Raw genomic sequence first — 21,153 nt, forward strand, 5'->3', positions numbered from 1 at the left:
TCTATTAACTTTCAGGAACCGCAGGTGATTCTTTCACTTACCATGCTTACAAGCCATTTACCACAAAAGATCGCGATAATGACGCAAGTCCAAACGAAAACTGTGCAGTAAAGGAATATGGTGCTTGGTGGTATAAATATTGCTATAGGTCTAATCTAAATGCTCAGTACCTTAATGGGCAAGTTAATGAGCAAGGTATGGTGTGGTATTCCTGGAAAAACGACTACATCTCTGTCACAAGATCAGAGATGAAGATACGGCCAAAAGCATTTTAGGATGTCAGCCATGATTTTTCTGACCGGGACTATGGGTGTTGTTACTTGTGCTGCTATATACCACATACTTTCTTCCGATTGAAGGAAATTAAACGCTCTAGCTCGCGGTATGATAAGCGCACAATTGCGGTGTAATTGTAGAAGCGAGTACAATGAGAAAGAGTATATGTCTCACGCTTTAATGAGAGGAAAATCAACTTGTAAAGCTTTGTAAATAGGGTACCGCGTAATACCTAGGTTTTCTTACGCTGTAGATAACAATCACACATGCACTCTATCAGGCTACTTTAGAACTGAGTAAACCTTCTGTAGTTTGTTGTGACGGTTAGTAATTAACATTTCTTTGGTGTGAAGAAAAAAACCTAACTTTATATTAAAGGTACGGAAAAACGGGCAACAAAAAACGTGCAACTTTTCTTGCAACATTGCTGCAAAACAAGTTGAATAGCGATGTTGTGCGTTTTACCACCCATGTTCAAACCTGTTAACAACCTGATTTGTTGTAAGACAGGTTTGATGTGGGTGGTGAAACGCGCAACATCGCTATTCAACTCGTTTTGCAGCAATGTTGCAAGACAAGTTGCACGTCTTTTGTTGCCCGTTTTCCGTACCTTAAGAGTTGTAGCTCCTTTATTGTTAGTGACAGGGAAAACGCAAAGTTCGTCCCCCTCACCCTGCTTTGTCCCCGGGGAGTGGAGACCCCTAGCCCAAGGATGGAGGAGAGTGGGGGGGGGGGGAATAGAAGGGGATCGGAATTTGCAATTGTAGGTCTTCACGAACGCTCGCCAACTTTATAGAAAAAGATATAGAAAAGCCTGGGAAAAAAAAGTTGCTCACACAGCACAAATGTAGGTAAAGTCAGGGTTTATTAATAAATAAATAGCTATTATAAAATTTAAATATTATTTGGTTGCATCCCGACCTGGCTTCACGGAATGCTTTGAAGCACGGAGCTGTTGAAGGTTTTATCTGTTTTATATGGCCACATCGTTTATGTAAGTTAGTGCATTTGTAGCTGTTCATTTTCCTATAACCTGTATAGAGGCTTTTTAGATTTGGACACCTCGAACTAATACTATATAAATGGGCAGCTGGATGGCCTCCAAAACCCCCGGAGAAATCCAAAGCTACCGAACTGTAAACTTCCATGCGGCGTTACCAACTGAACTCGAGAAAAATTCGCCCCCATTATACGTGACAAGCTCAGTAATTTGGATCGAAATAATCACGGTCAAGTTTGACAGAATTTCATCTTATCAGTAACGTTTTCGCTGCCGTCGCCGTCGTTGTTTTTTGAAACTCCGTCTAATTTGAGTTCAGTTATGTTTAAGATTGTTGCATTTCTCTGAAAAACTATCTTGGGAGCTGACGTTAATTAAAGTTCGTCTCTTTTTCGTGACAAACATTCCCTTTTTGTCTCTATTGCTCGGGCGCTAGTTATATCAAGATAATTTGTAACTAGCCTTTTAAACTTAAGCCTAAACTCGACAGCTGTGCGTTGCCTTTCAGGAATATCTTGAGTAAGAAATTCTTCATCCTCGGGCATCCCCGTAGATTTACCAGACAACTGATCTCGCAGATGTAACGACAGCAAATTCAAGGCAACCACTTCGTCTTTGCAAGAGTAAAATGAATTGCTCTGAATGTGAAGCGAGGGGCTGTTAAATACCTTCTTTAACTCGAATAATTTCTTTTCGTTGCTGCCTATCCTCACTAACTTATCTACATCTTTGTCTGATAGCGCTTGGACTCTAAAGCTGGGAAGACCGGCAGCTTTAAATGTGAATTTCTCACTGTATTTCACTCGTTTCTTGAGTTTTAACATCTCGGCTAATCTTCTGCGCATTCGACTGTTAAGCTCTGGCAAAGGACTGAAGAATTTGCTTCCCTCTGAAGCAAACACGCCATACTCAAAGAGTGTTTGTACGCTGTCCCCTTTCGGGTTAAAATCTATGAAGATTGTATCTCCCTCTTGTACAGTGCTGTTGATATATCTGTACCGCAGAGCACCACCCTTGATCCACCACGTGCCGGCAATACTGGGCTGATATGTGAACAAGTTTAGGCCCTGAAATGTAGAAAAACATGCCAAGTCACAAGTTAGTGCTACTGACCCGAAGAATGAGGCAAGTTAGTACATGTGTACAGTTAAACTATTACCATCGGCATTTCGCAATTTAAAAAAAGAGGTGTTATGTTCTGCTACTCTATACACAAGAATTTCAAGATTTTGGTGCATCAGTTTAATACAATGTCACTTAAAAACAAAAAGAGCAACAACAACAAGAAAGATTTTTAACAAGCAAACAAAAAAGTCTTCTAACTTTAAAAAGTCCTATAAACTTGGACATGGAAATGTGCATAAAAAACCCCACAAATATGCAAAGCCATGAGTTGTTTCCTTTTAAGAAACATAAGTCCAATATTGTGTACATCAAAACAGCTCCATTTTTCATTATACAATCAATTAAAGCAAGCTAGAGAATAATATGGCAACGTGTGAGAGGGGCAAAAAAAGATTTCATTGTCCTCTTATTCTAATGCCTTTTTCTCTTGTAAAGAGAAAAAATTGACATGGCTCATAGTCTAAACATTGTCTCTTTCCATTCAGATATCTCATCTCATCATCTCATCAAATATCTCTCATGTTGACAGCATTAGAAGCTAACAAAGTGACAGTAATTATTTATCTCAGTATATAATCAGTGTTCTCACCAGACTGTGCCATTGTGGGATTCACATAATTTTTAGTGAAATGGTCCATTTAAAAAGTCCTCAAGAGCCCTCAGGGCACAGAACTCTAGCAAATTATTTAAAAGTCAATTTTGGTCGTTAACAGGCTTACTTTGGTTGTAAATAGGCAATTAAATTTTTTACTTCTCTGTGCAGGACTACAAGTTTGTTTTAATAATTTAGCAATAATTGCTTACTGTTTTTTTTTTTCTTGAGTGCAATTACATACAACTATATTTAGTTAAAACGTTTGATTTTATTCCAGTGTTTGTAGTATTGCACAGATTTCCGTTGGAAACTTTAAACTGAGTGAACTCTTGTGACCCTTTATTTGTTTTAAATGGCCCTGACACTTCAAGGCCTGGGGTGACTAGGCCACAAATCACAAAATTCTAGTGAGAACACTGTATAACAGTTGTCACTTTGTTGGCTCCTTGCAAGAAACTGTACATACTCTGCACAGTCCTTTGGGAAATGCATTCATGTACCCCATAGGCTACCTTTATTGTCAGGGTTAGCCAACGCTACTTGCTCTGAACTCGAAATGGAGAGCTTACTCGCAAGCTACTTCAGGGCCCAATAATTGTGCCATGATTGATAGTATTCATCAATAACATATTTATTCGCAGATGTAGGTATAAACTTACTGGTACTAAGGTCCTGACTGGGTGTCCTGTGTCACTTGTGACATTAATACTACTTGACTGAACTGCACACACAGTATGCACCTGAAAAACAAAAAATGGTTTTCATTTGATAAATAGATATTCAAACTACATTAGCCACTTGACACTTGAATAAAGTAGAGTATGTTATAAGTCCTACCAAGGTTTCCGGTTCAATGTCACTGCCAGCAAACAAGCCAAAGCTATTCAGCTTTGGGGCAATATTAGCGGCAAGCTGGGAGACCACTTCCTTCCACACAAAAACTCTTTTGATTAACTTTTCATCCTGAAGGTCCTTCAATTCATCTTCTCTCCACATCCAAAGTGGATCACATTTTTTATTCATAACAATCTTGAAAAAGGGAAGCCACTGTTCACTTTTTATGTGAATAGAATAAAGCACAAACACAGCCAGCTGCATCAGGTGCATTGCCTGTTGTCGTGTATGATCTTGCTGCTTAAGGATTTGATCATCTGTAAGGGATATCTGTTCCAGTGTTGGTCCTAACGTTGACCTGGAGGGAAAAGAAAACTATATTTGGGTTAACCTGTAAATACTAGTCCTAAAACAACACCATTAGGACAAAACTTCTTAAAAAACTGTTAACGCATTCCAGTAGAGAAAAAAACACCCTAACAAAGTATTGTTCAGAAGCTTTCAATGGCAACTACTATAGTTGCTACTGTAAGTACAGTACTTTTAGTGTTGAAAACAAATGAAACATTTTTAATTGGGAGTTTCAATAATGGCCTCTTACCAATCCACAATTCATAATTTTCTTCAATTTTGTCAGAAAAAAGTGTTTTTTTCTTGAGGAAGCTTTATGACCCAAACTAACAAGTGGATACTGTTATCACTTTATACTGACTAAACAGAGCAAGCCATGTGAGTCACGTGAGCCATCGGTAAAATTATAAAGCAAAAACTGCAAACTTACACATTACGGAACGGCGCCTGTAGATCCGTGTCGCCCGCAAAATCGCGGGTCCCATGACTATTTGCGCGCTCACAAAGGGAGCCGACGCATTTCGCGTCCTTTGATTCAAGACTCAAGTGTTAGGGTATTGTTTACACGATACAAAGGTAATTTAACTTAAGAAAATCTATAGATCCAAGCTTTCGCGCTACTCTCTGTTTCATAAGGAAATGCAAATGCTCAACTTGATAAATATTTTGACTTCATAACATATTTTAACGATTTAGGCCAGCAGAATGTATAGAATTCCAGGAAAACAATTCAGGAAGCCCAACGGTTTTGAACTGCGCTAGACGTTATTTTTATCAGTATGCAAATCACCTACCCAATCACTTACTTTCCATCGAATTGAAATATCCTGACTTTTTTTTAACCACTTTTCGATTTGATTCGTTTCATTTTATATTATTTTGTGCAAGCTGAGCTCTTTCATGCGAATTTACGCTTTCAAAAGGAAAAAAACTTCCAGGAAACGTTGTGTTTACAACCACGGCAATTTGTATCTATTTCGCTTCACTTACGCTTATATGCAAATTACTGTTCATCCGCCGGATTTCGCTGGAGACAAAAATATCGATTTTGAATTCCCAAATGCTTGCCTTTTGGGGCACCCCTTTTATTTTGGCTATCAAGATTTTAAAAGCTAAGCTTCAGACTTTTCATTCCAATGTTTTAACGCGGGAAAGCTAGGAGAAATGCTCCAACTGATTTAAGTCACGCAACACGCTTTAAGACCGCATAACTTGATCTTTCTGTTATCTTTTGTTCTTCTATTGTCTCCAAAACAATAACGATGTTTTACCAATTTCCACCTACAAATAATAGGACACATTTGATTGACAGAAAAATTTACATTTACTAGCGACGCGTATCTACAGGCGCGATTCCGTAATGAGATTAGGAGTTGAGCACTCATTATACTGATTAGGTTTAGGGCTAGGGTTAAGCGGTGTTTAAGGTTAAACACTTATTTACAACAATTAGCTTTTAGTTAATGTTTTCCGTATTACTGTTTTAGATTTTTTTTTTAGATTTTTTTCAATGAGTCTTCAATGGACTGCATGGCTTGCTGCCATGACTCGCAAGGGTCGCATTTTATACACACTCAGGATTAAAGGGAAGTCTGAGTTAAAAGAAGGTTCACTTTGGTCGACAAATATAAAATTATTTCTTTTTTTTATGATTATAGTTACTCCAGTACCTTTCAACAGTCGTCGAGTTCACAAGTAAAGACTGAGGCGCCATTAATATCGATTCTTTCTCCACAATCTGTCTGTCCGCAACAGCAAGCAACTTGTTGTCTCTTTTTGTGAACTTACATCTACACTTTCCCCCTTGATCTTCAAACCACTTCTGAAAGTCAATTAGTTCGTTGACGGTCGTAAGTTCCTCGCTTCTGATGAAGCAAAAGAAACTAAGACAAATCAAAGTGAACACTTGGATCAAGTTCGCTGCCATAGCTGTGATCAATCACGACGAATATTTCAGTCGTTTTGTAAAAGCCAAAGAAGGTGTTATTTTGGTCATAAAATTCCTCAGGCGTAAGATTGAACTCAGTGTAAGCTAGATACACTTTTTCTGGTGAAAATGCTTAGAAATAAAACAAAAAAGGGTCGTTATAAAATATTTATCGCCTGTGAACAGCCAAAAGGCTAAACTTGCAAGGCGTTATATGCAGAGAGAAGACTGGAGAAATCTGCGTACCAATTAGGCTGGTTGCTAAGCAAACCAACATGGCGGAGCAAGTCACACTTGTAAACAAGCATATTTAATTTGGAGTTTACGTGATTGTAGGTGGAAATGTTGTCTTTTAATTCTCGGAAATGATCAGAGTTTTTTTTATAAATTAGGTTCAATTTTCCTGTAGGGATTTGAATGCAAGTGGGTCCTGTTTTGCGAGTTTGTTTGTGGACCCTTTAGCAGGTCGATAGCTTTATATTTGGAGTATTCCTCAACGTTAATTTTAGTCCAGTCCTCGAATAGTTTGTTTTAACAAGCCATGGAAAAGGTAAGTCGCATTTTTTGACTTGACTGTTGACTCTTACAGTCAGATAATGTAGCCTGTATTTGTTTTTCAGAATCTCGAACCAAAATCATGGTGCCAAAATAAAACACATTTTAAAAATTCATCGAGACACTGTAACTTGCCCAGTAAAGGCCAGCCAGCACAGCGATTCTTTAAGTTTATTTACTCCCACCATAATCATGTATTTTCTTTTGTGTTGTTTTTACCTGTTTATTAGTTATGATGTTACAACTTGTTTGTTTTCACCCAGGCAGCAGAGGCTTTCTTTCACTTGCTCAATTTTTTGTTCAGTATGCAATGCATGTTGCTAGTAAGCCGGTCGTTTCGATACTATTCTTTTCGATGTGAAAAATCATTTCCAGTTGTCTATTTATCTAATTTTAGCTTGTTAGGTAATAACTTTGATATAATTACATTCATCAGTTCAGTTTGAGTTTATTTTCTTGACTTTTCCTGTAGGTGACCACCTCACATTAGCGACCACTTTGTGGAATGAGAATAAGAATGTTTATTGTAATGTACCCACTCTGTTTTGTAGTTTAAAGCACTTTGGACCAAGGGTGACAAGGCTTTTGAAAATGAGGAGTACCTTCAAGCCATCAGTTTTTACTCTGATGCTTTGCTTCTTTCACCCAAAGATGAAGATGTCCTTGGCTGTCGGTCAGCAGTCTATGCCAAGTTAGGCATGTTTAATGACTCTAAGAAAGATGCTGAAAGCCTCATAAGCGTCATTCCGCAAAAACCAAAAGTAAGTGCTTTTTGTTAAGTTATTATTGGCTCCAGGTTTAGGGTACTATATTATAGCAGCTATATCCTATTGTAAGTGAAGACTCTGGTCATGCAAACTGTTCAGAGAATAAGAACATTATCTGGTGATAAAAGAACTTTCATGTGGGATATTTTTATTTCAAAACAACTTTCTTTGGGTTGCTGTTTTTCTATTCATACATTGTAAGCAATCTACAGAATGATAAAAAAGATCGTGACCTACAACAATGGTCCAACATGTACATGTACAACATATTGTCACAACTTGTTATTTCACACATTTTTGATGATCTATATGATTATATTTCTACAACATGTTGTCTCAACTCGTTGCTGTTCTCAGTATAAGTAAAAGAATCTTTCTTTTCTTTGCGTTGTTTAATTTTTTCCCCCTGTACCAACAGTCATTGATTATAACTACAGTAAATTCGAAAATAGTTCTCGATAATATCAAACCTCAAAGCTCTTAATAAAAGACACCAAAGACAAATTACTGCGAGTCTGCTTTTGAAAATCATAGTCATTTATGTAAATTGTGGTTCCTTCTAAAAAGAAATTTTATATGGTGTCAGCAACTTACAGTCCTTCTATATCTGTCTTGCCAAGAGTAGATGTTGCTTTATTTTAATATGTGCTGTTTCAGTTAGTCCAAAGAGTTGTTATTTGAATGCATTTGGTAAACAGGGACACTTTTTGAGAGCTGCAGCACTTGAAAATCTGGGAAACTATCGTGAATGTTTAAGGTCATATCTGAAAGCCTATGAACTGGACACAGCCCACCCCACAGAACTTTTGCTGAGGATTATCCAAGCTGTTGGATGCATCTGTCAAATGTCAGAAATAGAGGAGCTATCTTTGGCACATGAAGGTGAGATTAACATTGCACTCATGAGTTTATTTCTGTGTTAAAGTTTAATTCTAGAATTGCCTGAGGTACCCAGTAACACCATCAGTCCAATAGGTATTTTTCAGAGATGAGTGGTGTTGGATGTGGAGGAGGGGCTGATGGGGTTCTGGTTGAGCTGTGTCCAGGCCCCCACCTTATTTCTTGGCCAAGATGAAGCCTGCATGGCCAAGAAAATGTATTTTTAGAGGCTAGCCTCCCCCTTATGTTAGGGCCTGGATGAGCTCCTCCTACCACCAACTTACTTGACGATCTAAATCTGCCCCTGATACATTATCAGATCCTTCTCCCCAAGCACAAAACAGAGCTAGAAATCATCGTTGTCCAAACATTTTAAAAATGTTCGGTTATTTCCTGTTTTCATAGTTTATAATTGTTTTTTTGAGAGTGAGGGGTCATAAGCCTCATGCCAAACCCCCAATCCGGAGTGCCGGAGATCATCTTCAGTCTGACCTCTCATCCTTGATCAATCCAGCAGGGTTAGAACCACTGGGGTTAAAGCCCCCACTAGTGTAGTTCTCGTGATTTATAAGAGATGCAAATGTCATCATCACGGCAAGGTGACAAGGTGCTCATAGTCAAGTAGGTTAGGTTTATTTTTAGTCTGTATGCAATGAAGGTATTGTCTGGGAGTATGAAGTGACTAGATTATCTTGAATCATGTCATTAGCAAGTCAAAGAGGGGTAAGGAATTTAGTGAAGCAGGTGGGCAAGGAAACACCTTGCTCTTTCCTCAAGTCATTTTTTCAGCCTTAAGGTCCCTGCTATTTATCAGAATTTCTATTCCCGCTAATCTTCCTCTACTTAAAGAATCAAACATGTGCTTGCTTTCTGAGAAATACATCTGCACTGCTGATGTAGTATGTGTCAAATATGAAATCTTTTGCTGTGATCCCATGCATGGCCTATTTGGCAGTATGTACACTTGGCAAGTTTTTTTTTCTTTTCAAACTCTTAACTGCTTAGTCTCTGTTGATTGTAAATTTCAGATGTCGATTCTCATAAATTTGAGAGGTTTGCACAAGTTGGCAAAAGGCTTTACGAAACTGGTAATTACAAAATCTGCATTGACGTCATCTCCACTGCATTAAAAGCGCATTATGGAAAAGATATGGACCAACTGATGTACTCTGAAGCAAGTGCGGACAACCTGCGCAAAAGATCAACGTTAGAACAGGTAACAGATGAACCTGCTTCGAGTCGCCATCATGTTGCTGATGAACTACAATCATCCGGGCTTCCTGATCCTGTGACTGGGTTTTCATCCATCTATTATGCAACTGGAGACCATAGCAATGATGAAAATATAAAGGGTGATATCCAGGACGGGCACAAATCATCGCAGGATAAAAGGACAGTGATGATGTCTCTTCTTTTCATCAGTGAATCTTACTACTCGTTGTTTCAGTATAGAGAAGCTTTGTCTGTTGCTAGACGATGTCTTTCTATGGCATTAGACCTAAAGGACAAAGAATATGAGGTTAAGTGCTATGTAAAACTAGCCAATGTCTATCATAGGCTTGCACAGTATACCCAAGCTGTTTCTTACAATGGAAAGCTGTTAGCAGTTGGAAGGGATCTTCAAAATAACGACGAAAGTATGGAAGAGCATCTTGATTACTGGAACAGTGATCTTGAGCGGAGAGCAGTTTGGAACTTGTGTGCAGCTTATAAACTCATGGGAAACTACGAGAAAGCTTTAGAACATGCTCAAGAGTACATGGAGGTCGTGAAATTCATTGACCAAGAGAATCTTACTACAGCATATTCAAATTTAGGAGAACTAGAGCTCTTACAAGGCAACTATGAAAAGTCATTGGAATGTCATAAAACTGAGCTGCAACTGTGCAAGAAGTTTGACGATCGCCAAGGGGCAGCCTACGCTTATGGTAATATAGGCACAGTTTATGCCTACATGGGAAACTTTAAATCAGCTGCCATTAATCACGAACAACATCTAAAGCTCGCACAGCTTTTGAACGATAAAGTCTCAGAACTTATAGCAGTGAGAAACTTTGGGTGTCTGCATAAACTGAAGGGAGAGTTCACCAAAGCTGTTGGTTATTTTGAACAGCATCTTCAACTGGTGAAGGTCAACAAGCTGGATGAGCTACTGTGTAAAGCGTATAGCCTTCTTGGCGCGTGTTACAGAGAACTGCGTCAGCTTCATCACTCTCAGTATTACTACGAAACATGTCTGAAGCTGGCCGTGGAACAAAATGACTTGGAAGAAGAGCTTGAGTGTCAGCTCGCTCTTGCACAAATCACAAAAACAATGCGAAATTTTGAAACTTCGCGTCAGCACTTTAACAAAGCGATTCCAGTCCTCGAAGAAAAACTACTTTCGAAGCACGGAAAAAGCTTAACTTACAGAGATCCATTGTTAACAAAACTGGATCAGTGCTACAAAGACTTGCAAGAAGTGTTGATTGAAATGAACTTTGAAGGTGAAGCTCTAGAAATTGTCGAACATGTTAGATCTCGAATTCTTGTAAATATTGTTAGACATACGAACATTTTAGCCGATTGTGTGGCATCGCCTGGCCGACAAGTCGTCCCCTACTCAGCCGACGATATTATTAACATTGTTAACAATCAGAAAGCATCAGTATTGTTCTTCTCTGTTATTCCTTCTGGTTTTCTTGTATGGATGCTGTCGCCTGGAAAAGGCATTGTCAAATGTCACTGGCAGAAGGATTGTGACCACTGCACCTTTGCGAACAAAATCAAGTCGTGCATTGAGGAACTTCACGGTGGCTGTCAAGAAAGCTACAATTGTGACCATCGAGCGTTGCCGGATGAAGCAACGAAAAAGCAATTAGAAACAGAAAATACAGATAAGACTAAAAAATCCTGTTACTCATGTGAGTTTCTTTACTCGTCAAAGCTAACACCCCTTCAGAAGCTTTATCATCTTCTTTTAAATCCTCTTGAGGAAGAACTTAGAACGATCGGCACTGATGAACTGGTTGTAATTCCTGACCAAGAGGTTAATTCAGTTCCTTTTCCTTGCTTACAAAACCAAGAGGGTCAATACATGCATGAAGTGTTCAGTGTACGGATTCTGCCTTGCGTCAGGTTGATTTCTCAGCAACGGAAGACCTCTGAAGAATCATCTAATGACAGCCAAGATTCTCCCAAAATTCTGGTGCAGGGCAATCCAGAAATCTCTACGGTGGACTTAAATGGCAAAATCTGGAGGCCAACAAAGGAGACAGATTTAGCAGAAGAGGAACTCAACACGATTGCCTCGCTTTTAGGGGTGGACCCGATCAGCGGTTACCAAGCAACCAAGGAGCATCTCCTCAAGACGTTGCCTGAAGCATCTGTCGTTCATTTGGTAACGTACGGAAGTTGGTATGACGCATGCGTAGCAATGTCTCCTGAGCCTCATCACCCGAGCAACCCTCCACCGGCCGAATCCTTCTTGGTCACTGTCTCAGATATAGCTTTGCTCAAACTCTCGGCAAAGTTGATAGTGTTGAATGCTTGTTGTGGGTGTGACCATCAGTACTGTCAGCTGAAACACGCCAGCTTCCATTTAGCGATGGCTTTCCTGGCCGCTGGTGTGCAGTCCGTGGTGATGCCGTTATGGTCTGTTCCTCAGGACGCACTTCTAAACCTGTTTTACAAGTTTTATTCAGGTTTGGAAATGGTACGTACATGAAGTGTACTCCGATAAATATTTGTCTCGCAACAGAGCCTTTTCATCTAGTATTGTGAAATTGAGACCAATGTAATTAATCTGGCCAATAACACCCGAGGCAGTCGATCCAGTGAACCAATCAGATTTCGAGGCAGGCTAGCGCGGGAAACCGCTTGGCGAAAAGACCTTAGATTTTACTGACTATCTGGGAGAAAGGCGCGAAATTCAGTAACCAATCGCATAGGACTTGAAAGCACAAGACCAAAATAATCACTGAATTACGCTCGCACTCAGCGGAAGGTCTCTGATGCATAAAGTAGAAGGTGTATTTCCTTTTCATCTAAAATGATAGGCCAATTCGGTTTACTGTCGTTTCTCCTACGAGTCGTTTCGTCAGCGTCAAGTTGGGTCGGTTCCCTAACTGCTTTCGCCTGATCAGTAACTGAGATTCATCTAAAATGATAGGCCAATTCGGTTTACTGTCGTTTCTCCTACGAGTCGTTTCGTCAGCGTCAAGTTGGGTCGGTTCCCTAACTGCTTTCGCCTGATCAGTAACTGAGATTCATCTAAAATGATAGGCCAATCCGGTTTACTGTCGTTTCTTCTACGAGTCGTTTCGTCAGCGTCAAGTTGGGTCGGTTCCCTAACTGCTTTCGCCTGATCCGTAACTGAGAGAACAAGGTATGTGCATGCGTATCGCTTTTTTTTGTATCTTGGCTGAGGGAACGAAGCATGTACATGCTCGTTTCGCTTCTCAGCGGAACGACATAAGATGTTGGCGAACGGGACGTTAGCGAAACGACCGCTCACCGTCAATTCTTCAGTCACTTTGAAGGGCAACATGATTTTATGCGTATAAACCCTGTCATAACGATAACCATTAACAACTAGAAAAGACAATTGAAACCGTTAAATGGGCTTATTTATGAAGAGTTCAATGATTTCAAATTCCGAATGCCGCGAGTTTGTATCAGGGCAATTTTAATAGGAAATCCACAGTTTTATTGTTAGTCTGTTGTTGTTGCGTACACGAGTTGGCTGACAAAAAGATGTAGTTGTAGGCCGTAAACAAATTGATATTTCTTATTAACAGGTAGCTGAATTTTTATTTGGGCTGAGAAACGTTGTCTTAGCGACGAAGTGGTGGTGTTTTGTTTTACAGCCAAAAACATGACGTGCCGCTTTTTCAATACGTGTGAGACCTTTATAAAGGCACTTTAAGGTGTGGTTCTTTTTGTCAGGGTAAAACTGTCAGTGATTCTCTCAAAGAGGCCTGGACTCAAGTGAAGGATGTGGAGCACATGTCGTCCCCAAGCTTCTGGGCTTCCTTTGTTCACGTTGGATTTGATACCACAGTAAATTTGATGAAGTTACGACATCAGCTGTTTGATAAGGAACTGGATCGAGTGGTGCAGAGTTCTTCACCTGAAAGATTTCCCCTTGTGACATCAGAAACACTGGATAATAAAGGTTAGTGCTAAGCATGAACGATCTTTGCAAAACCGTCTTTTTCTAGAGTCAAACACGTCCTTAAGTTGTATCCGACTTCGGACGATATAATATGGCTAGGTTCGTTATCTCGTTGTTTGCTAAGACGAAAAACTTTGCACAATTCGCATTGTCTTCGCATAGCTGTTTAAATGAATATCAAGGACATAACGCTGGGATAATTGAGCAATAACATATTATTTAGTCTGGGGAAACGAAGAGTTATTATTCAGAACTGAGGCGCTGTTTATTCGCGCGTTTTTCAGGCGAGCGAGCACGATGCGGACGTGAAGCGCGAGACACGCGTGTCGGAGAAGGACGCGGGAAAATAGCGCCTGTTTTTATGGCTAGAGTGAAATTAAAAGGAGAATCAATCCTCTTTCTTCGTCTTCTCGCATTACTTTCCGTCGCGCGTGTCTCACGCTACCGACCGCTTAGTGCTCGCCTGAAAAACGCTCGAAAAAATAAAATAAAAAATAGCGCCTTTTCTGCAGGCTAATTTCACTCAAGCCATAACTATGAGGTTGCCATTTGGATGAATAGTGACTTAGGACGTGTTCTATTGACCATATGCCAAAGTAAGCCAATGTCGAATAGACTCAGTGGCATTCAATGCCATTCATTATTGCATATTGCAATATCTATAAATCTACTAGAAGTAAACTACCTCTATGTATGTCGAGTTCAAATGTCCTAAAATGACGGTAGGAGAGATTTGTAACCAAGTGTTTGCGTATTCTTGTTCCTGAATACGATCAATCAAACGCACCCTTACAAATTATCAGTAAAAATAATCTTAATAACATGGTTGAGCGTTGTCTCTCTCAGTTCCTTCAGTAACGTTCAAGATGAAACGATTTCGAGAACTGCTGACTCAGCTGCTGTTACATCATGGCTCCTTCCCCCACGTGCTGCCTGCTATTAGAGACGTGGTAAGGCTCTCGCAATCCTTAGATACCCCGGGGCAGACAAATGATACGGGATATTTAACGGGCTTAATTGCCACTGATAAAGGTTACGAGAAGGGAGATTTCCTAGGGACTTACTCATCCTTGGCCAGTTCTAGAAGCATTTGAAACCCCCGCTTCTAACTGGTTAGACAATATTTGATAGCCAATCTGAAACGGATTCAAAAGCTCCTGGAAGTTGCTCGGTAAGAATCGTAAAATTTAACACAACGATTTAACCGATGGATATCCCTTATTCCATCTTGGCAAGCTTCCTCTGCATCTCCCAGGATGGCCAGTAATTTTTCTTCATCAGAAAAGTACGTTTAATGAATTTTGGTTTCAAATGTAAAGAAGAAAGAAATCAAATGAAGACATTTATATTTATATTTTCAGTCAGGATACGTTCAGAACCCAAAATGAACCACCTCTGACACTAAGGCGATCAGAACCTTAAATTTCTAGTATTTAGTGCAAAGTTGGGTGTTTAAATAAGGAAGGAAAAATAAAAAGAAAAAGTCACAAGAAAGAAATTACCGTATTTATTCGATTAACCGCCCTGGGCGCTTATTAAATTTTTGGACCTTGAGAGTGGGCGCTTATTCGAGGTGGGCGCTAATTCGAGGTTGGGCGCTTATTCGAATAAATATGGTAAATAGCATCGTTTTTCCCTGTTTTCGCCTTTCTCCTTAGCATTTTTTATTTCGTTCGTTCTTCCTTTTATTTATAACAGTCCTTTACTTTGTATGCGGACTGGCTATAGTGAAAGAAAGGCCTATGAAGTGAACGACAAGAACGTTTATACCAAACCGAAAAGTGATACATGAAGTTAAGGTAGCACCTTCCTTCATAGTCTCGCATCCTAAAATCAGTCCTTTTTACTTCATTTGATAAAGGTGCAGCTGGCTCATCAAATGTTATTATCCTACCAACACCCCGAGCTCCTTTTAACCGAGAGCTTTACCATGTGTGCACAACTGAGTTCCTCTGCGCTGGAGGCCCCTGACGCCAATGAGTTCTTGAACTTCCTTGGATTTGACTTTCAAAAAGACGGTGCGCGTGACAAAGATCCGTTTGTTGTTTTTCCGCACTGGGACCCTGATGGATTTTTGGCGATGTCCTCACAAGTGTTACAGGCCGTTTGCGGTAAGATAGAGCGGGATGGGTTAGTTATACGTTAGGAGTTCAATTCTGGAACTCGGTTGAACATCGCATTGTTTCCTTACACACGATAGACAGTTCCCCCCCGCCCTAGTGTATCAATGGATACCGCAAACGTAGTGCTGGGGGAAAACCAGTGACGGACTGGCATCCCCTGCAGGTTGAAGGAGGAGGGTGTAGCAATTCCCCTACGTTCTTGATTTAGCACTAACTTGGCTATCTTAAGATTCGTGGGTACCCTGTGACGCGATTGCTTCTTTTCTCACCAAGCCTTGTAATATAATAGGGTAAAGGTCAGAAAACTGGAAATTGTTTGATCTCTGGGATTTTCGGTGGCTTTAATGATCTAGCCACCCAAAAAGAGCGGAATTCGCCATTTGTACATCTCACATAATCCCTTTTTTGCCCCCCCCCCCCCCCCCCCCAGAAAAATAATTGCATAGGGGACGGCTGTAATACCCAGGAGATATTAAAAACAAAAAATATGCAAAATTTTAAGGGGGCAAACAGGTCGTTTTATGGGAGATGTGCAAATGGCGAATGCCACGCAGGCTACTGAACGCAAGGTAAAGAACGGTCAAGAAATTCTTAGAAATCAGCTAATAATCTAGTTTACCTCCTGCTTCTACAGTTTTTGTCGTAACGCCCTTGTGGTTGTGCCAAAATTTCCTTGCAGATATTTTAAAGGTGTCGTCAAGTGGAGGTTACACCTTGGCTAAGGTGTTACGGACGTTAAAGAAAAACACAATGGAAAAACTTAGAGAATTTGTAAGTGCATCCCTTACATTTGTGCTTATTCCTGACAAGATATTTCCACTTTCCAGCTGAAAGCTACTCTCTCTGATTTTCTCTTTACAGGATGTTTTTTGATAATATATTTCTCTGACTACCTTGCGGCAGGAACCTTATTGAAGCTAATAATAATCACCTGACTTTTACACCGCCTATCGTTTTCTCTCAGTTGTTGTTTTCTCGAGAGCCAATGTTATAAAGGCAAATAAAACCCTTCTTTGATGATTTCCTCCCTACCGTTTTTCCCGTTGATGACCCCGTTCTATTGTGTGTTTTCACATGACGTCATGGCGGCCATATTTGTGTCCCAAAACAATGAAACGGCGGCCATGTTTTGTGTCCCAAACCAGTCCTGTGGGAGTTGAACTCTTTCCTCATGTAAACGCTTTCTTTTGTTCCAATAAATTTGCATAGATGCTGGCTACGTGAGTGAAAACACAGAATTGGTATCTCTTTACCAGTTTAGTAGCGGTATTTTTTTTTTCTATGAATGGAGGTGCCTCTCTTGTGCTAGCCTGAAAAAAACAGCCTACATTTCACGACGCCATCACTGGTTTCCTCACGAAATGAGGTCTCAGGAACGACTGATGACATATCACTACCCAGATCTGGGTGGTGCTTCTGATTGGTCGTCGGTGCCGCGTGGAAAATTCGCTTCAACCAATCAGAAGCACCCCGGGTAGTAACCTGTCATCAGTATGGAATTTCTGCGTTCGTTTCTCAGACGTCTTTTTGCGAGGAATAAATGCTGGCGTCGCGAAATGTCGCCTGTTTTCTATGGTTCCTCTCACGCATTTCTTGCCTCATTTTTTAGTTGAGCCTCAGTTGTCGTTATCCCGAGAGAATAATGAGGACGAGCGATTTTGTTCTGCGTTCACTGTGGTTTAACCCTGAGCTTCAGCGCTATCTCACATCACTTGGTTTCTATGAAGTTGGTCAGTCACTACTATTTAACAAGACCGAGGCAAATCAGATCTTGCTTAAATCCAGTCTCCTGATAATCTCAACTATGCTTGGTGAGTAGACTCAAAATAGCTTTTGACCGGTAGGGTCCTCTCCTACTTAGCCTGCGAACGCAGAGGTATTTCCGGTCGTCGCTTTCTCTTCACCCGAAAAAGAGAGGAGCGACGACTGGATATACGTCTGCGCTGGCAGCTATGTCCTACTCGTCGCTACTCGTAGGAGTACACCCTGGAAACGGGGAAGTAAAACCCCTACATCTTTATTCTTAAATTTTTGTTTTTTTTCTTTCTTTTAGACTACATCGAAAGGGGAAAATTACTGACGTTGTCTTCGTCTCGCGAGGTAATAAGAGCTGTTTTCAGTCCTTTTAGCAGCCTAAAGAGATGCGCTTAGGAGAGCCTTAAGTCACTTCTGAGTCTACCGCTTCGCTTCTCTCTCACTTTCGTTTATTTGCATTTACAAGTGTATGCTGTATGCCTGTACGCATGTACTATTTCTTTTACATAAAGCATGGAAAGGAGTTTTTGGCTTTAAAATGAGGTTGTTAATATGTGGGCATCACATACCGGAGCCAGGAGCCGATTACTGATGGTCGGGTGATCTCCTAACACATAGACCTAATGGGTGCCCATTAATTTGTTATTTTATATGTATGACAATTAGCCTTTCTGTCCTCATTAGCATGTGCGAAATACAAAAGTCCAGAAAGGCTCATTATATACATAAGAAAGAACAAATAAATGGGCCTCTATTATGAAAGAGGTCCATGGTATAATTACCTTTTTATTTTGTCATAAAGGCGATCATTCCAAATCTCCATAATCCTCGCAACTTTAATCGCTCTTTGAACCATACTCACTAACCTCATCAACAATCCGTGTTGGGCTCTAATGGTAGAGTTAAAAGTGTTATCTATTAGCAGCTTAGTAGATCTGTGTTTTATTTTGCAGAGTCGATCAACGGATAGACGTTCTACAAAACTGACCTCCCTCTCACCTCAGCTCACGCCGTCCAAACAAGTAAGTATTTTGCCTATTTTTTCTTCTTACTTAATCCAGTTCTTCATTCTAAATTTATGGACAATATTCAGTCAGTCGCTTTAGCCCCGCTTCCGAAGAATGACAGTTTTTTGTCGCTTCAATGCATTGAAATCAAATTTTCTGAGAGCTTAGGTTCAAATAGCTTGGCAATCGTTGTGGTATTTTTTCCAGCGTTAAAGGCTTGGCTATCTTGAAGTATAGTTTCTTGCTCTGTTTTCTGTCTCGAGCGAATTTATTTTTGTTGTTGTTGTTGTTGTAGACCGTAATGAAGATCCCCTGGATGTCCAGAAGAGCTGATAACAATGAGGACGAACTGAAAATGGCACTTGCTAGAGAGTGAGTTTAAACTTAGTCCCGTGTGTCATGAGTAAAAGCCATTCGAGCGACTTTAGTCCATTTACAAGCAATTAGGTTCACAGTGTGACAAAAACGAATTTAGGCTACTTCACAGACGAAACTGCTGTCTAAGTTTGTTTGAAAGCCAGCGTCAAAATCATTGTTCCACGATTTGAATACGCACCATGATCAGCCTGTTCAAAACTCCATTCATTCGTTCATTCATTCATTTTTATTGGTTAATCCAAATTTATAATTTTATTTTCTCACTGCTCACAAATAGCAAAGGCTAGTTTAGGTGGGCAGTGTCTATATAAAAAAAAAAACAAAATACGCACTCCAAATAGTATTCAGTTCTATTTAATTGCATTCCATTGTTCGATTAGCCAATCAAGTTAAAAGGAAATTGGAATGTCGGGGTTAGATTACGTCTGCGACGAAGTTAGCTAACCGAGTTGTGGTACTTTCAAAAACGTAAAAAAGTGATTTTAAAAGCCAATTTTTATGTCAGTTTAGGGTATTGAAGCTAATAGACCCTTGGTCTATAAAAAAAGAAGTTGCTATATAATAAAAATTGTTTTACAGATTAGAGGGAATCAATAAGGAATTCGCTGGTCACGTGACAAGATCAAATTATTGGCATGCTGAGCTGCTTCGAGCCCAGGTACGTATCCTTTGCAATATTAAAACAATATTTAAGCACCGTCACTATTTTCTTGCGTTCCTGCGTATGAATTAACTCCTCACTAGAGAAACATGGGGAGTTCACCCTCCCCCCCCTCCCCCTTCCCTCCCATTCAAGCGTCGTCAAGGTCTGGCTTATCCGCTGGAGTTGGAAGGGAACAATCTTGTTTCCCATTTTTATCGAGTTGCCCATCTAGAGCTGTTGAGATTTGAATGACTAAATGACAATAATGGCTTTGGTTTACTCTGGAAAAGAACTTGGCTTTCTAGAATACTAGCACTAGATAAGCGCTAAGCTATCCAAGAAATTGCGGTGATTTTAAACTAGTTTCTCTCCTTTTGAATACTACAGTCTGCACCCGGTACAAAACTTCCGATAATTAGTGGCAAAAATCCGAACAAGTCACCCGAGAAAGCGCGCCCCGACGAAAAAAAGGCGGGAAAGGTCAAAGTACAGGGTGGCATGACAGCATCTTGTAACCGAAGGCCTGTGGAGGAGGAGCCAAGGCTGTCAATCAACGACACTAGGGAGAGGCGAAATGAGATTTACAGAATTTATGCTCAGCGGTTTGACGATATTGCCATGCACAAGAGATACAAAGTTCGACAGTTGTTTATGTCGCAGATTAGTGATAGCACGTAAAACCTGTAAACTCTTTTAGAAAAAATGTTTGATTTCGAAAAGAATTTCGAATGTGAATCCAAAACGGTTAGCTGTAATCAAAGTTACATATTAATGTATTATTCCGACTTATTCCATCAAGCTTAGTTGGTGTCTGAAAAACTGTATAATGTAGTACGTTTCCTTTCATCGGTTTTAGACATCGAATCTGTTTGTCCTGTTCTCCCGAACCTCAGGTATCATGCGTAGACTGCATTAAAGTTCTTTTGAGCACGCGAGGGGTCGTTTGGGACACAAGTTTTATTTATACCCGTTCTAAGTCTGCGTTTGATCCCATTTTTCATTCACTGGAAAATAGACCATGAATTGAACGTCATAATTTATTGATGAACTCCACAAAGTTACACCATACTTTATTTTTGAATGGAAAAATAACCTGAACATATAAGCCATAGACTAACTAAGCATGAAAAATTTTGTCGACCGTCCTAAACTGCATTTAAGCTAAATATATAGATAGAAAGGTTCTTGAGTATATTGAGTATTAAAAGTTACTTCTTCATTGATCTGATTTTGTGTTAGAAAGCTCTACAGTATTCTCGCTTACGAAAAAAAAATCGCGCTTGATTCTTTCTTAAGTAATGTGAAGTGAAACCGGTAGTATTGTGTTTTAGTTGCCTGATGGGAATCAATTTGTTTCGAGCAGAACAGGTATTCATTGATGAAAATAAAACAACAACAGCAACAATAAAAAATGTGAGGGCCCGTGTGGAGCAGAAGAGTCCCTTTAGGAGCAAAGGAATTTTCTTCTCGGAGATCTCTCTCCTTAAAGCTATAAAAGGTTAAAAAGTAACGTTTAATGTCGAAAAAAAAACTTTGGTGTTTACTGTTTTAACCTTGAATTAAATTTGAGTTTGCCATGTTATTGTCCCTAGTGCTACAAGGGCCAAGAAATTTAAGTGTTAAGTGCTATAGGGGTACAGTAGAACCTCGATATAAGAAAACTCTGTAACAAAGTCCTCGGTATAACGAATAATATTCGTAGCCCCAGCGAAAAGTAATATACATGGAAAAGAACCCCAAGTGGCAGCCGCCTACTCCCTGCCCACCCCCACTTCCCCCCGAT

At 40.0% G+C, this 21,153-nt stretch overlaps 3 protein-coding genes across 3 annotated transcripts in view; 2 read left to right on the plus strand and 1 right to left on the minus strand.

Annotated features, from left to right (window-relative positions):
* Nucleotides 1–381, plus strand: part of LOC140936832 (microfibril-associated glycoprotein 4-like) — an 11,453-nt gene extending 11,072 nt beyond the window's left edge. Inside the window, exon 4 of the mRNA XM_073386330.1 lies at nucleotides 16–381. Coding sequence (XP_073242431.1) covers nucleotides 16–275 — 260 coding nt within the window. The 3' untranslated portion in view covers nucleotides 276–381. The remainder of the gene's footprint in view (nucleotides 1–15) is intronic.
* Nucleotides 382–1,279: 898 nt separating this feature from the next.
* LOC140939010 (uncharacterized) lies at nucleotides 1,280–6,255 on the minus strand. The gene is made up of 4 exons (XM_073388568.1): nucleotides 5,852–6,255; nucleotides 3,834–4,188; nucleotides 3,656–3,736; nucleotides 1,280–2,343 (listed from the first exon to the last, which is right to left on the minus strand). The coding sequence occupies exons 1-4, from the start codon at nucleotides 6,106–6,108 to the stop codon at nucleotides 1,651–1,653; spliced, it is 1,386 nt and encodes a 461-aa protein (XP_073244669.1). The 5' UTR covers nucleotides 6,109–6,255; the 3' UTR covers nucleotides 1,280–1,650.
* A 130-nt stretch (nucleotides 6,256–6,385) lies between these two features.
* On the plus strand, nucleotides 6,386–21,077 carry LOC140936945 (uncharacterized). The gene is made up of 14 exons (XM_073386454.1): nucleotides 6,386–6,658; nucleotides 7,215–7,424; nucleotides 8,129–8,336; nucleotides 9,338–12,003; nucleotides 13,236–13,464; nucleotides 14,311–14,414; nucleotides 15,326–15,575; nucleotides 16,267–16,358; nucleotides 17,197–17,398; nucleotides 17,641–17,687; nucleotides 18,296–18,364; nucleotides 18,645–18,721; nucleotides 19,307–19,385; nucleotides 19,758–21,077. The coding sequence occupies exons 1-14, from the start codon at nucleotides 6,650–6,652 to the stop codon at nucleotides 20,046–20,048; spliced, it is 4,533 nt and encodes a 1,510-aa protein (XP_073242555.1). The 5' UTR covers nucleotides 6,386–6,649; the 3' UTR covers nucleotides 20,049–21,077.
* The last annotated feature ends 76 nt before the right edge of the window (nucleotides 21,078–21,153 follow it).

The sequence above is a fragment of the Porites lutea genome, chromosome 5 (genome assembly GCF_958299795.1).
Source record: "Porites lutea chromosome 5, jaPorLute2.1, whole genome shotgun sequence".
Lineage (NCBI taxonomy): Eukaryota > Metazoa > Cnidaria > Anthozoa > Scleractinia > Poritidae > Porites > Porites lutea.